This window comes from Conger conger, chromosome 10 (assembly GCF_963514075.1).
Source record: "Conger conger chromosome 10, fConCon1.1, whole genome shotgun sequence".
Taxonomy (NCBI): Eukaryota; Metazoa; Chordata; class Actinopteri; order Anguilliformes; family Congridae; genus Conger; species Conger conger.
The window spans coordinates 41,389,210-41,404,710 of NC_083769.1; the positions used below are offsets into that span (position 1 = coordinate 41,389,210).

At 48.1% G+C, this 15,501-nt stretch overlaps 1 protein-coding gene across 5 annotated transcripts in view; it reads right to left on the reverse strand.

Annotated features, from left to right (window-relative positions):
- Positions 1 to 881: 881 nt before the first annotated feature.
- The window catches only part of mtor (mechanistic target of rapamycin kinase), a 106,167-nt gene continuing 91,547 nt past the window's right edge, over positions 882 to 15,501 (reverse strand). For 4 of the 5 annotated variants that reach the window (XM_061256952.1, XM_061256953.1, XM_061256950.1 and 1 more), the window contains exons 40-58: positions 15,030 to 15,130; positions 14,627 to 14,723; positions 14,430 to 14,528; positions 13,848 to 13,970; positions 13,151 to 13,333; positions 12,722 to 12,856; positions 11,853 to 12,027; positions 9,144 to 9,279; positions 7,832 to 7,979; positions 6,653 to 6,775; positions 6,014 to 6,096; positions 5,767 to 5,839; positions 5,326 to 5,400; positions 4,867 to 5,002; positions 4,476 to 4,541; positions 3,303 to 3,383; positions 2,491 to 2,571; positions 1,787 to 1,892; positions 882 to 1,209 (exon numbers count right to left, since the gene is read on the reverse strand). In XM_061256952.1, the coding sequence (XP_061112936.1) occupies positions 1,194 to 1,209; positions 1,787 to 1,892; positions 2,491 to 2,571; positions 3,303 to 3,383; positions 4,476 to 4,541; positions 4,867 to 5,002; positions 5,326 to 5,400; positions 5,767 to 5,839; positions 6,014 to 6,096; positions 6,653 to 6,775; positions 7,832 to 7,979; positions 9,144 to 9,279; positions 11,853 to 12,027; positions 12,722 to 12,856; positions 13,151 to 13,333; positions 13,848 to 13,970; positions 14,430 to 14,528; positions 14,627 to 14,723; positions 15,030 to 15,130 (2,037 nt within the window). In that variant the 3' untranslated portion in view covers positions 882 to 1,193. Of the gene's footprint in view, positions 1,210 to 1,786; positions 1,893 to 2,490; positions 2,572 to 3,302; positions 3,384 to 4,475; positions 4,542 to 4,866; positions 5,003 to 5,325; positions 5,401 to 5,766; positions 5,840 to 6,013; positions 6,097 to 6,652; positions 6,776 to 7,831; positions 7,980 to 9,143; positions 9,280 to 11,852; positions 12,028 to 12,721; positions 12,857 to 13,100; positions 13,334 to 13,847; positions 13,971 to 14,429; positions 14,529 to 14,626; positions 14,724 to 15,029; positions 15,131 to 15,501 lie in introns of those variants that run through there. The other variant, XR_009709717.1, reaches the window with a different exon arrangement.

Below are 15,501 nucleotides of genomic sequence, written 5' to 3' on the forward strand. Positions count from 1 at the left end.
ATGTTTTGACAATGTCATAATACTCGTATAAAATGCACATGCTAAAATTTTAAACAAGTGGGCCATTTACTTTGCTGCAAGAATTATCGTATTAGAACAAAAGATTCGCTGAAAAAGCCTGCGGATATATTTCAGATTTCAGCAATGGTAACGCTTGTTTGAGAGTTGCTGCTGCATGTTTTATATAACGTTTGTAATATGCTTGTAATGGTAAGTATGACAATTCGCCACATTTCACCTAAAAAATGAAAAAAGAAATCATAGTTTGTGGTTTGAAACATGCACATACCTCAGTTAGTGTTTTGAACCATTGATATTCTCCAATTTATTTAAAATGAACACCATCAAAATGAATGGACTGTGTTCTGTTTAGCCGACATATTTGTATCATGTGATTGTTTTGTCCAGAATAAATGTGAAAAAACATTCCTGGAAAAACATAGCATTTAAATGTTTTCCATGAGTGTGAATATGCCAATATTAAATATGCAATATTCAATCTCTAAGTATTGACTGACAAGAAAATATCAGACTCACAGTGCACAGCAGAAGTGACTTGCATCCCAGATTATTAGAGAATGACTTAAATTATGTGAAGTGGACTCATAACTAAACATAATTGGTTTTCAAGGGCTGGTATTAGCACCAAAACTATTGTAAATGCAGTAGGAAGTTAATCTGAATTATTAAACAAAGAACTGTAATATACAAAATATCCATCCATCCATCCATTATCTTAACCCGCTTATCCTGAACAGGGTCGCAGGGGGGCTGGAGCCTATCCCAGCATACATTGGGCGAAAGGCAGGAATACACCCTGGACAGGTCGCCAGTTATACGAAATATAATGTTGTGAAAATGACATAAAAACATGGAAGAAATTATTTTAATATTTTTATTATTTTCTTTACACATTTTTATTAAACACACAAAACAATGATTGCCTTCTCCATTTATTGCCAAAGAAATCTTCGCATACATTGCGCCAAAATCAATATGTTAAATATATCTCATTGATATTACATATCGCCTATTTCATTTTAGACTTTGTCATAATTGGCAAATGAACGTCGGATACATTTTGAAGACCCAGTCCCAGTCTGTGGCAGAGTGTGGTAACAAACATGGCTTCCGTAGAAAGTGTTAGGAAATGGCAATGACGCTAAAAGCAAGGGGAGAATCGAAGGTCTTCTCTACCAAAATGGACACCTGCAGAAAGAGGCAAAAAAATGTTTTTATTTATCCATTTATTTCAGACCTTAAAAACAATAATAACAATATGAACAAATGTACCGAGAAAACAACAACAAAAAAGAGCAATACATCAACACATGAAGACAATAATGCAATTACCAAAAAGGTACACAAACTATACAAAAAGGTATAGATTGTATAGATATTGTTGTTTTTTTATTGGCTGTTGTATTGTTTTATTCAGGGTATTCTAGCTGCCAACTGTGGTATGCTAGTTTGGAAGTTGATTGTACTCTTCAAGGGTTCTGATTATCTGGATGTTTACACTAGGACTCGGAACTGTACTGTCCTCTCAGGTCCTCTTAGCACTCATACTTGTGTTTGATTTGCACTTCATTGTACGTCGCTCTGGATAAGAGCATCTGCTAAATGTAATGGAATGTAACGAGTACAATCATCATGGATGCTGCTATGCACTGTGTTATTTACATGCTAAACCTGACAGTAAATGATATGAAGGTTTTTGGATTTAGACAGTTAATGGGCAATGGCTGACTGGGCTTTGATGATGAGGGTGTTTTGAAGGTCTCACCATCCGATGTAGCATTGGCACAGGTTCTCGTGTGACGTGGCTTGTTTGATGAGCAGCTCCACCTGGGTCGGGACGTCCAGGGTCTCGTCGTGGGAGAAGTCTCGACCTGGCAGGACACAACGACGACACGACCTTCAGTGTTCGACACTTCTGACAGAGCAGCTGAACAACTCAACCCTCACCCCACAGGCACCGTCTAAACCTGGAGGCACTGTAGGTCGCCCTAGTGAGGGAGCACTTCTGATTCTGCTTCAGATATTTGCTTAGTCACAGCCCGTTTTTATGAAACCATTCAGTGAAAGCAGTCCAGTGTGGATCAGGGAGCATTTCGACCATTTACGGGCTGACAGACCCTCACTGATGCAGCAAAGCTCTGGGTGAGCCAGTTAGATGAGACTGCTGAAGCTGGGTGGACACAGGACAAACTGAAGTCACGCTGCAGTGAACCCCGGTATGACCGGGTCTATGTGCCTGTATCTGTTCAACCAACACAACTGCTGCATCTCTAATGAGACGGAAACCCAGAAGTGGGAACAGACTGGCTGTAGTTGGAACACAACTTCCAGTGTTTGCTAAACCCACGGGTTTCTATCCAGACACAGATAGTGCCGTCGGTGGGTCAGATACTGTATGGGGAGAGGGTTTTGTCCTCATTGAGCAGACACAGGTACTGTACACAGAGCAGCAGACTGAACGGCACTCACCGGTCAGCTTGTCTCGCACTCGATTAATGATCTGGATGGCTTTTTTGTTCAAGGCTTCGGGCTGCACAAGGCCATCTCCAACTGCGGGAAACAAAATAAAGCCATCTGAAAACCGCAAGAAAACACAGCGGAGACTTCTGACAGGGACAGAGTAGCACACGCACACGGCCTTCATCATCGGCGAACGGAAAGGGAAACTGTCAGAGCGGTGATTCATTACTGAAGGGAACGTCTCACCAAGCAATTTCAATCTGTAATTCAAAGAGCAGTGCTTTTCCCCCTGTTGGTTCAGACATAATAAAAACCCTGAAATTGAATTTCTTGCTCTCAGCTACATTTCCACTCCGCACTTAATCATGTACAGTATGTATGAGGAATATATATATATACATTTGTGTGTGTGTGTGTATGTATGCGTGAGCTTGTGTGTGTGTGTGTGTGTGTGTGAGAGAGAGTGAGAGTGTGAGTGTGTGTGTGAGAGCGCGTGTGTGTGTGTGTCAGTGCGAGTGTGTGTATGAGTGTATCTGTGTGTGAGTGAGAGTGTGTGTGTGTGTGAGTGAGAGTGTGTGTGTGTGTGTGTGTGTGTGTGTGTGTGTGAGAGTGAGAGTGTGTGTGTGTGTGTGTGTGAGAGAGAGAGTGTGAGTGAGAGTGAGAGCGTGTGAGAGAGTGTGTGTGTGTGTGTGTGAGTGCGAGTGCGTGTGTATTTGCGTGTAATTTGAGAGGAAGTAAGGAAATGAGCGTATCTCCCTCAGGGTGAAGTCAGTGGGTGAGGAGCGTTCACTGTAATGTGCAGCAGGCTGACAGACACTCACTGAAGGAATGGATGGATTCAGGCACCGTGGTTCCTGGTTTCTTGTGTGTAGTTTCCCCAAGATCTATGCCCTCCAGGGCTTCTGCAAACAAAACACACACACACATACAGAGTAAAAGTTGTTCAAAAGAAAAAATGAGTAAACTTCATTAAAAGTGAACCGTCTGTGGAATGCTCACCCAGACCATCTGAGGCCTCCTAAGACAAAATCATTTCAAGTCTGGACGCATCTGTTTAGGAATGCGTTTTATTAAAACAGTTTTCTGTCTGACCCATCACTTTATTCTTCCAGTTTACATTGCTACTTCATTTTTGTTTTTACTGTTGTTTGTTAATTATTTTTTGTCTCATATTATCTTTGTTCCACGCAGCGCTTCGAGATTCACTCAATGAAAAGCACAGCATATTTGATATTATTATTATTATTGTTGTTGTTGTTGTTAATATTGCAGAGCTGCGAAGCTGCTACAGGGCAGAACACGGCAGCACACGTGCAGCTGGCCCAGGCAGGCCTGTAAGCCCCTCATCATCAACATGCCTGTGCCAGGAACAGGGAACATTCAGCTGACCGAGAGCCTCTCTCCCTGGACCCGTTTCCCCAGAACTCCCCGCTGCCAAAATCATGATAAACATTACATCTGGACTCTGAATCCGGTTGAGGTAGCAAGGACCATGGCTATACCGGGACATTCCTTTAAGCCAGCCAGGTAAGCCAACCCTGTTCCTGCAAATCTACTGTCCTGCAGGTTTTCATTCTGACCCTACAGGGCGGCCTGTAGCGTAGCGGTAAAGGTACATGACTGGGACCCGCAAGGTCGGCGGTTCGATCCCCGGTGTAGCCACAATAAGATCCGCACAGCCGTTGGGCCCTTGAGCAAGGCCCTTAACCCAGCATTGCTCCAGGGGAGGATTGTCTCCTGCTTAGTCTAATCAACTGTACGTCGCTCTGGATAAGAGCGTCTGCCAAATGCCATTAATGTAATGTAATGTAACAAAGCACATCTCATTCCACAGCTAGAGATCCTGTTGAGCTGCTAATTATTTGAGTAGGGTGTGCCAAATGAGGGTTGAAAGGAAAGCCTACAGAAGGGCAGACCTCCAGGAACAGGTTTTGTTCCCAGTGCTCTGAGGTTACCCTGAGACGGGGTCCTGCCTCCCTCCATCTGGGACTCACCCACTGACTGCCCGGCGGTGTAGGAGTCCGTCCTGGTTCTGGAGCGCTTGTTCCCTTTGGTGTTGGCTGGGGCGGGACAGAGAGGGAGGTGACAGAATGATCAGAACCACAGGACACGCTCTGCTGCCCGGGCATGCACAGGCAGACCTCATATTTATGTGGTCATTTCTGCTCAAAAAGAGGCACGGAAATGTAAACATCTCCACATCTCCACAGTAGCTTGAATAAAACAGTGTAAATGCAATCAAAGTCTCCGTCTGAGCCCCCCCTACCGTGACATCAAATCAGAAAATCAAATCAATTTATTCATACAGTTGCATTTTTTTTTTTTACAGCCTCTGAGCCCTGACAGGCTGCAGCGTTGGCAGCTGGATTCTGATTGGTGGCTTACTGTCCATCAGCCTCCAGTTGAGCAGCGGGTCGTAGACGAAGGCCTCGAGCACGGCCATGACGCTGTCCCTGTGCTCCCTCAGGACCTCCATCACCGTGTGACACGTGATCCTGTAGTTCCCGTCAAGCCCGGTCACCTGGACACAGCCAACCGCGCGGCAGGAAACAGTCACGTGACACCGTTCGCAACCACATCAACTTACATCAAACCAGGAGAACCTAAAGGTGCTGACATGTATGGGGTCAGCCTGTGGCCTAGTGGCTCAGGTACATGACTGGGAGCTGAAAGGTTGGCTGCCCAGATCTGCCCAGCTGTTGAGGGCCCTTAACCCCACATTGCTCAAGGGGGAGATTGGCCTCTGCTAAGTCTATTCAACTGGAAGTCGCTTTTGATAAAGGCGTCACCTAAATAACAAATTATTATTATTATTATTAGACAGCACTAACTTTACATACGTACCTCCATGGCATTGGTGAGCATCCTGGTCAGCCTGAAAGGAATCTTCTCTGGGAACTTTTCTCTTGTCATGGCAACCTGGAGGGAGGGGAGTGAATATCATTTGCAGACCAATTTATCAAAGTTAACCAGCAGTCTATGCCCTGCACCCTCAGCTTTGGAGAATGTAGGGCTCTACAGTGCTCCCATTTTAGGAACATTTGGTCCTGAAAATTGATGTGTGCTTACTGGAGAACTAATTTAGGAGCACATCTACTAATTGGGATGCATTAGTGTGCTCCTAAATTTCTCAACTGAGGAGCACACGTGTTTCTTGGAAACAACAAATGGCAAAGAGAATTCTTGTTGCATTTCTGCTACTCCCGGACTCACCCTGTTGATGTTTAGTCCGTAACTCTGAGATTCTATGGTAAATATAAATATATTTATGTACATTGAACTCACTTCAAAACAATCACCAAAGTCAATGTGTAGGATCTTCCCGCTCAGCCGGTCCAACATCAGGTTGGAGGGGTGTCTGTGGACAAAATGGAAGACCATTTAACCAACAGCAAAGCATTTACCAGACCTGTCACCTTTACTCAAGTAAAATATGCCCATAATGCTCTGGATGCAATAATAAATATTTAACCCATCACTGGACAAGTGTGCATGTCACTTCCTGTAGGAGCTGTGCTGTTGATGACATCACCTGTCTCCGAGTCCCAGGATGTAGCCCACCATTGACATCACAGCCAGGGAGCGCGTGTAATTGGTCCGCCGGTCAAACCACACCTGTGGGGAGGGAGCAGGTTTAGGTGCATGTTTAGGACAGCCTGAACTGGGACTGGGACCCAGAAGGTTGGTGGTTCAAGCCCCTGAGATAAGCCATACCATAATAAGATCCACACAGCTGTTGGGCCCTTGAGCAAGGAAGGGAGATTGTCCCCTGTTAAGTCTAATCAACTGAACTGTAAGTCACTTTGGAAAAAAGCATCAGTTTTTTTAAATAGTTGAAATGTAGATGTTCTCTCTGGCATGCAGCTTGAGTGGAAGTGTTTGGGACGGGGTGCGAGGCTGGCCTCTGAGCTGGGGGTTTGGGACAGGGTACAAGGCGTTTGAGATGGGGTGCGGGGAGTTTGGGACGGGGTTCGAGGCATTTGGGACGGGGTACGAGGTGTTTGGGACGGGGTGCGGGGCGTTTGGGACGGGGTGTGGGGCGTTTGGGATGTGGTGCGGGGCGTTTGGGATGGGGTGCGGGCCGTTTGGGATGGGGTACGAGGCGTTTGGGATGGGGTACGAGGCGTTAGGGATGGGGTGTGGGGCGTTTGGGACAGGGTGCGGGGCTGACCTCTGAACTGGGGCTCTTCAGCCACAGCAGTTTGGCCAGGTCGTCTCCAGCGGTGTTGTTCACTGCATGCTCAAACACCTCCACCTTCTCCATCAGCGTCAGGTGGTCGTAGTCCGGGGCCATCTGGAGTGAGAGGAGACACCAGTAATGAGTACAGAGTGGGTTAGCACTATGGGTTAGCACTATGGGTTAGGTCAGAGAGGGTTAGCACTATGGGTTAGGTCAGAGAGGGCTAGCACTATGGGTTAGGCCAGGGTGGGTTAGCACTATGGGTTAGGTCAGAGTGGGTTAGCACTATGGGTTAGATCAGAGTGGGTTAGCACTATGGGTTAGATCAGAGTGGGTTAGCACTATGGGTTAGATCAGAGTGGGTTAGCACTATGGGTTAGATCAGAGTGGGTTAGCACTATGGGTTAGATCAGAGTGGGTTAGCACTATGGGTTAGATCAGAGTGGGTTAGCACTATGGGTTAGGTCAGAGAGGGCTAGCACTATGGGTTAGGTCAGAGTGGGTTAGCACTATGGGTTAGGTCAGAGTGGGTTAGCAAAGTCATATGGGGTAGTGTTAAGATGGTATGGAGGTGACCATATGGGCAGTAGGAGACAGCCTGTACCCTAAGGTGGCTAAGGTGCATGACCGGGACCCAGAAGGTTGGTGATTCAAGGCCAGCAGTTGGGCCCTTGAGCTAGGCCCATAACCCTGTTTTTTCCCCTGCTTAGTTTTATCAACTGAAAGTCTAATGTCAGCATTCATAGGTTCAGAGGTGGGGCTACAGTACATGGTCAGAAGGTAATATAAGGTGTTGAGTAGGTGGTTTGGAGATACTGTGGAGTGGTATGACTTGGTGTGAGGATTTTTGGGGGGCACTAACAGAAACACCCAACACAACATGATAATACTGGGGGAGGGGGCATTTGGTGAATTGTGCCCCCCCCCCGTCCCCCACTCACAGGGTGCATGTGTGCTGTGAATGCTGGGTAAGGTAGTGCGTGACCTGTGGATCAATAATCCATAGTCATACAGGCAAAGGTTCGCAGAGATAATCTACAGAGATCTGTACGATTGGCTGCCTTTTCAAAGGAAATTGCCAATCTGTGGCAAACTGTAAGTAAAACGAAGATGGTCATGCGTCCAGGCAAGATGAACAACTGTAAATACAAACTTGGTCGAAACGCCTACCCTCAGCATGATGCGGTGCTCGATGTTCAGCAGAATCTTCTTCTTCTCCCTGTAGTCTCTGATCAGGGCGTGGAGCGTGTCGCAGTGCGGCACCCAGCCAATCAGACCGGAGTTCGTGGAGAGCGGAATCACCGCGTAACGCTGAATGCTAAAGGGAACGCAATGCGGCACAAAGGTGAACAATCCGCCATACACAAGGTAAATGGTAAATGGTTGGCATTTATATAGCGCCTTTATCTAAAGTGCTGTACAATTGATGCTTCTCATTCCCCCATTCACACACACACTCACACACCAACGGCGATTGGCTGCCATGCAAGGCACCAACCAGCTCGACAGGAGCATTTGGGGTTGAGGTGTCTTGCTCAGGGACACTTCGACACACCCAGGGCGGGATCGAACCGGCAACCCTCCGACTGCCAGTCGACTTACCTCCTGTCACTAATTGCTTAAGTATATATCCAGCTGTGTAAATGGACCCTATATAAGAATGCTAAACCTGTATAAGTCGCTCGGGACATGTCCTCCTGATAACAGTGTGGAGAGTGGGAGGACATGTCCTCCTGATAACAGTGTGGAGAGTGGGAGGACATGTCCTCCTGATAACAGTGTGGAGAGTGGGAGGACATGTCCTCCTGATAACAGTGCGGAGAGTGAGAGGACATGTCCTCCTGATAAGTGTGGAGAGTGAGAGGACATGTCCTCCTGATAACAGTGTGGAGAGTGAGAGGACATGTCCTCCTGATAACAGTGAGAGAGTGAAAGGACATGTCCTCCTGATAACAGTGCGGAGAGTGAGAGGACATGTCCTCCTGATAACAGTACGGAGACTGGGAGGGCATGTCCTCCTGATAACAGTGCGGAGAGTGAGAGGACATGTCCTCCTGATAACAGTGCGGAGAGTGAGAGGTCATGTCCTCCTGATAACAGTGCGGAGAGTGAGAGGACATGTCCTCCTGATAACAGTGCGGAGAGTGAGAGGACATGTCCTCCTGATAACAGTGTGGAGAGTGAGAGGTCATGTCCTCCTGATAACAGTGCGGAGAGTGAGAGGACATGTCCTCCTGATAACAGTGCGGAGAGTGAGAGGACATGTCCTCCTGATAACAGTGTGGAGAGTGGGAGGACATGTCCTCCTGATAACAGTGTGGAGAGTGGGAGGACATGTCCTCCTGATAACAGTGCGGAGAGTGAGAGGACATGTCCTCCTGATAACAGTGTGGAGAGTGAGAGGACATGTCCTCCTGATAACAGTGTGGAGAGTGGGAGGACATGTCCTCCTGATAACAGTGCAGAGAGTGGGAGGCTGTACCTCAGGTTCTTGCGCAGGGAGGCGGGGTCATTGGCCAGCAGCGTGTTGACCAATCCGAAGAGCTGCATGACCCTCTCGTCCTGCCGCAGGTCCTCGTGGCCTTTCAGCAGGAACATGAACTCGTGCCCGTTGCTGCCTGCAGGGGGCGCAGAGGAGCCGCGTCACGCCACACGACCGTGACACGTGCGGGAACAGGCGGGGATCGCATTCTATGCGCAACAAGAGCCGCAGGCACACAGGGTCCTCGTCCGCATGCCAAGGACAACACCAGTGCGTCCGGAGACTGACGCAAGACTGCTTCCAACATAAATTTTACAAGGTCAAATAATAATACCAACTTATAAAGAAAATCAGTGTCTAAGTGAGTCGGGCAGACCCTATGAGTAACCCGTCTCCCTATAAAATCCCAGCTATTTATTAGCCCTGACCACTGCAAATAACTTCATTTGGATTTTCCGTCAGAGGCTCAGTGTTGTAGTTTATGACAGCACGGGAGGAGAAACGGAGTGTTAAACGGAGAGAAATACAATTCTGCGCCGCTGAGAGACACCGCGACTGGAAAGCTTTGCCTCCTGAGTCTTCATTAACCCTTCGCAGAGCAGGTGTTTTTTTTGGGGAATGTTATAAAAAATTCCTGTTCGGAATTTCGGAAAGTGTCCGAGAACTCCACGGATTTCAATCACCAGTAGTAGAGGTTGTGACATCAGTATTGAAATGTTCAGTGAAGAACATTCTGATCACGTTGTGTGGCCTTGAAGGGTTAAGTAGAGGGGAGCCCAGCATGGTCTGTCTGCTGTGCTGCTCAGGGTGTTGGGTCCATGCTAAAGCCATTTACGCGCATTTGGCGGACAGACAAACAGAATGTATTGCTGTTGAAACGTATGCACTCAGGGCCTGCCATTCCACTTGAGGAGGGAGACCCAAACATTATAGAGAAAGCAGAATGTTCCTGAGAAACAGAACCCGCGTTTCCCAAAGCGTCACTAAACGCAACGCTAACGCGTTTGTCAGCTGCAAGCCCGCGTCTGTTCCGATGCATCGGCCGTGATGGGGAACTCAGTGTCGCCTCTTCAGTGGTGCAGTGCTTTAAAAGTGTGATGCTCGTTATGGTTTAAATCTGCAGAAATATTACAAGTATATGATTTGCCAAAAATGGATGGCTGCTGTCACAGTACTCTTTAATATCTCATCAAGAGACATTTGTTGCCCATTTTCAGGTAATGAAACACTCTGGACAGTTCTCCTGTGCTCGCAATCATGGCTTTAGAATGCAATCAGAAAGGGACACGAGGCGAGATGAAATAAGAATAGTCATTATTATTATTATCATGATTATTGTTATCATTATGATTATTGATGGATATGTGAGAGGGAATCAGAGTCCCTTTTAGCATGAAAGGGAAATAAACTTGCCTAACACGTTAAAACATGAGTGCAGTGTCATGTCAAAACTAGAGTGATCAGAATTCTGGAGCTGCTGCCTATATTGATCTTCGTGAAAAAAAAAATTGATAATAAGGTATAAATAATTCAGACTCATAATTTTGGACATTAAGTGGGTTTCTTGTGTGGTTTTTGTTGATGGTATGGTGGTGCAGTGAGTGAGTAGCAGTCATCTCATAGCAAGAAGGTACCGTGTTTTAGTCCCGACCCGGGCCTTTCTGTGTGGAGTTTGCATGTTCTCAACATGTACGTGTACATGTACGTCTGAAAACTCCAAAGACATGCAAGTTAGGTTAACTGGAGCATGTAAACTGAGTGTGTGAATGGTGTGTGGGCCCTGTGTGTTCCTGAGTTTTGGAAAAGTGTTTTGGGGTTAGGGGTGAATCTTATCCATGATGGTGAGTTTTGGGGAAGTGTTTTGGGGTTAGGGTTGAATCTTACCCATGATGGTGAGTTTTGGGGTTAGGGGCAGGATCTTACCCATGATGGTGAGTTTTGGGGTTAGGGCAGGATCTTACCCATGATGGTGAGTTGTGGGGTTAGGGGCAGGATCTTACCCATGATGGTGAGTTTTGGGGTTAGGGGCAGGATCTTACCCATGCTGATGAGTTTTGGGGTTAGGGGCAGGATCTTACCCATGATGGTGAGTTTTGGGGTTAGGGCAGGATCTTACCCATGATGGTGAGTTGTGGGGTTAGGGGCACGATCTTACCCATGATGGTGAGTTTTGGGGTTAGGGGCTGAATCTTACCCATGATGGTGAGTTTTGGGGTTAGGGGCTGAATCTTACCCATGATGGTGAGTTTTGGGGTTAGGGCTGGATCTTACCCATGATGGTGAGTTTTGGGGTTAGGGGCAGGATCTTACCCATGATGGTGAGTTTTGGGGTTAGGGGCAGGATCTTACCCATGATGGTGAGTTTTGGGGTTAGGGGCTGAATCTTACCCATGATGGTGAGTTTTGGGGTTAGGGCTGGATCTTACCCATGATGGTGAGTTTTGGGGTTAGGGGCAGGATCTTACCCATGATGGTGAGTTTTGGGGTTAGGGGCAGGATCTTACCCATGATGGTGAGTTTTGGGGTTAGGGGCAGAATCTTACCCATGATGGTGAGTTTTGGGGTTAGGGGCTGAATCTTACCCATGATGGTGAGTTTTGGGGTTAGGGACAGGATCCTACCCATGATGGTGAGTTTTGGGGCTCTATTGGGGTTAGGGGCAGGATCTTACCCATGATGGTGAGTTTTGGGGTTAGGGCTGGATCTTACCCATGATGGTGAGCTTGCGGGGCCTCTGCTTGGAGGTGATGACTTGCAGGGATGGGGCGATGGACTGGATGCGGATGATGGGCTGGTTGGGGTCGTAGGTCCCGGGGACGGCCAGCTCCAGGTCCCGGCACATCAGCAGTTTGGGGGAGACGTACTGCAGCTCCAGAGAGGTGAGCTGAGAACACGGGGGGATGGGGCGGGTCAGTTCAGGACAGGCCACACATCACAGTGGCCTGCAGCGTAGTGGTTAAGGTGCATGACTGGGACCAGCAAGGTCCGTGGTTCTAATCCCGGGGTAGCCACAATACGAACCGCCCTTGAGCAAGGCCCTTAACCCTGCATTGCTCCAGGGGAGGCTTGTCTCCTGCTTAGTCTAATCAACTGTACACTCTGGATAAGAGATAAGTGTGTCTGCTAAATGCCATTAATGTAATGTAATGTAATGTAATGTAATGTAATGTAATATCACAACAAAAACAAAACTGCCTTATTTATCTAAAGCTGACACAAGACAAGGTGACCAGAGCAACCAGCGCTTAACATCTGAGATGAATAATTACATTACATTATTGGCAGTTGAAATTGTACTTCCCTCTAGGGTCTGTCAGTGCACTTGTTCCTGGTGACATTACATTATTGGCATTTCACAGATGCTGTGCAAAGTGTACACCCATCACCAGGAACAAGTGCACTGACAGACCCTAGAGGGAAGTACAATTTCAGCTGCTACCTGCGCAACAAAGATAAAGACTAGAGCCTATTTGATTAATATGATGAAGGCCATGTCAAGGACATGGTGGGTAACATGGTGACAGGAGTCTAATTCACAGTGTGGCAGTGAGAGGAACAGCACCGCGGGTCAGTCCCACCTGAGGCAGCTGTTTGGAGATCCTACGGAAGACGTGGTAGTACAGGTCCCAGGCCTGCGTCAGGTCCTTCACGTTCCCGGAGCGCATATACTTCCTGCACCAGTCCTGGGCCTCCATCAGGTCACGCCCGTAAGCCTGTGGGACACACACACCGCCGTCAGCGCCAGAGAGAGACACACCGTTTACACCCCCACCCTCCCACCCTGTGTGTCCATCAGACACGCACACCGCCGTCAGCGCCCGAGAGAGACACACCGTTTACACCGATGCGAGCCATGACAGGCAGCCAGTGGAGGGAAGTAAGCAGGGGGGTGACATGTGAGTATTTGGGAAGGTTGAAGACCAGACGAGCTGCTGCATTCAGTGACTGGACACTAACCTGGTTGAAGGAGGTCTCTTTGAGGGTTTGGTGAGTGGCTGGACACTGACCTGGTTGAAGGAGGTCTCTTTGAGGGTTTGGGGGCCCCTCTCCATCATGGCGTGAAGGGGCTCCAGCACGGCGAACATGCCCTTCACGTTCCGATCGCCGAAATACAGGCGGGACGCCTCCTCCAGGCCCTCGTGCCACATCTCGTGCCACAGGATGGCCACACGGATCAGCTCCTCGCTCACCTGTGGGCACAGGTACCACTCAACACCCAGCCCAGCACTATCGAACACAAAGCCCGCCTCCACTCTCTTCAGCCTCACCCTCACCACCTTTCAGTGGGTACCATCACTTTGTCTTATAATGGTGCTGAACAACACTGTCCAAATAATGGGCTCAATAGCCACTCGAACAGGCACACAGTGAATAGAACATCATATCAACCATTTGTAGGGTTCCCGACTTGTACCTAGGCCACAAAACCAAGCTCTTTTAAAGTCCCTTCAAGGATCCACAAATACAACACCTTTAAAGCCAGCTGGGTCACGAGTGTTGCTGACCATCAGTGCTCGAGCGATGACCTGGGTATGGCTAAATAGCAGCTTAAGGACTCTCGTCAAAACAATCAATGTTTCAAGAGCCTTCAAGACTTATCTCTAAATCTGAGGATGGGAACCCTGAATTTCCTGGCTGCATTAGGTGAACTGGACACTGTGCGTACTGACGCGTGTATCTCAGTGACGTGTGGGGCGCTCGTACCAGAATGGCTTGCTGCACCAGCGTGTTGCAGTGCTCACACATGTTCTTCAGGATCTTGTTGGCGGCGTTATGGCGGGCGGTGGTGGTGGACTTGGAGGCCACGGTGAGCGGGTAGATCAGGGCCTGGGAGAGAGGACCGTGAGGGGGCCATTAAGAGACTGTTAGAGAGGACCAGCCTGCGCTTTGCACTCGACAGAGCACGGTTAGAAAGGGTGAAGGACAGCAGCTCAAATCCCAGATGCTACAGTTTTTTAACCAGGGTGGTAAACCAGCCAAATGCTGCTAAATTTGTGGTTGGTAAGTTTGTCTCCTCTCTCAACCACTTTGGCAGGTAACCACTCATCACTTGGAAGTTCTGAACATCTAGTTTTCTGGCTGAAACCGGCCAGAAAACTGGCTGGTGTACTCATTTTTGGATACACCAGCCACCATGGCCAACGGATGATAAAGTTAGTTCCCTGCTCCGCTTGCTAACATGTCCATAATGTCCAATGGCCTCACCTGGACCGATTCAACAAAGATAATTCCAAAAAAAAACGACAGCAGTAACAGTCAACACCCTGCCCTGTAGGCTCAGCGTACCTGGGGGTGGTAGCGGCCGATGTCTGTGAGCAGTTGGTGGATGAGGCGGCCTACCAGGGCGCGGGGCGTGTCGATACGGGCGATCAGCTGAGGGATCACCTGGAGGAAGGGGGGGGGGGGGGTCGACACTGTCAGGCCCCCAAAATCACACGCATCACCACAGCTGAGGGAGAGAACAGACCGGGAGACACGCGTACCTGTAGCCAGGTGTCGATCTGGATGGTTTTGATGCCCTCGACCAGAGCCTCGTTCACCTCAGGCCAGTGGCCGTAGTCGAACCACAGCGTCAGGACCCTACGAGCAGAGGACAGAGACACGCTCAGCACTTAAAACTGTGCTTTTAAAAACCGTACGTGCCCTGTCAATCACACACCATTCCCCCAGCGCTGTGATGTCACAGCTGACAATTTAAATTAAACTTAAAAGCCGGTAGCAAGCGCGGTATGGCTGTCACATTCATACGAACATGAGCTGGTACTGCGACACACTTAATCACGGGCCTTTAGTCTTTGGCCACTGGGTGTCGCTGTTGATCAGTATCTCAGTGCTGATCAGTATCTCAGTGTTCACCAGTAGTGGGGTGACGGCTGGGTGACACACCTGAGGGTGTCCTGCAGGTTGTTGCCGCGGGAGAGGGAGATGGATCTGAAGAAGCCCTGGACAGCAGGGACTGTGTACAGCAGCAGTGTTTTAGAAAGGTCCTGCAAAGCAAACAAACAGGTCATCACTCCATACTCAATAAGATAAACCTCCAGTACATTCCCACAATACTCTACACATAACACTCCATACTCAATAAGATAAACCTCCAGTACATTCCCACAATACTCTACACATAACACTCCATACTCAATAAGATAAACCTCCAGTACATTCCCACAATACTCTACACATAACACTCCACTCCAAAAATCACACTATATGATACAATAGTTTATACACAACACTCCATACTCAATAAAATAAACTTATTTTATAGTAGTTATCTACTTCGGCTGAACTAAACTGAGACTTGCGTGGTCAGTACATTGCATGTGCTTGGTGTGTGTGTGTGTGTGTGTCTGGGTGTGTG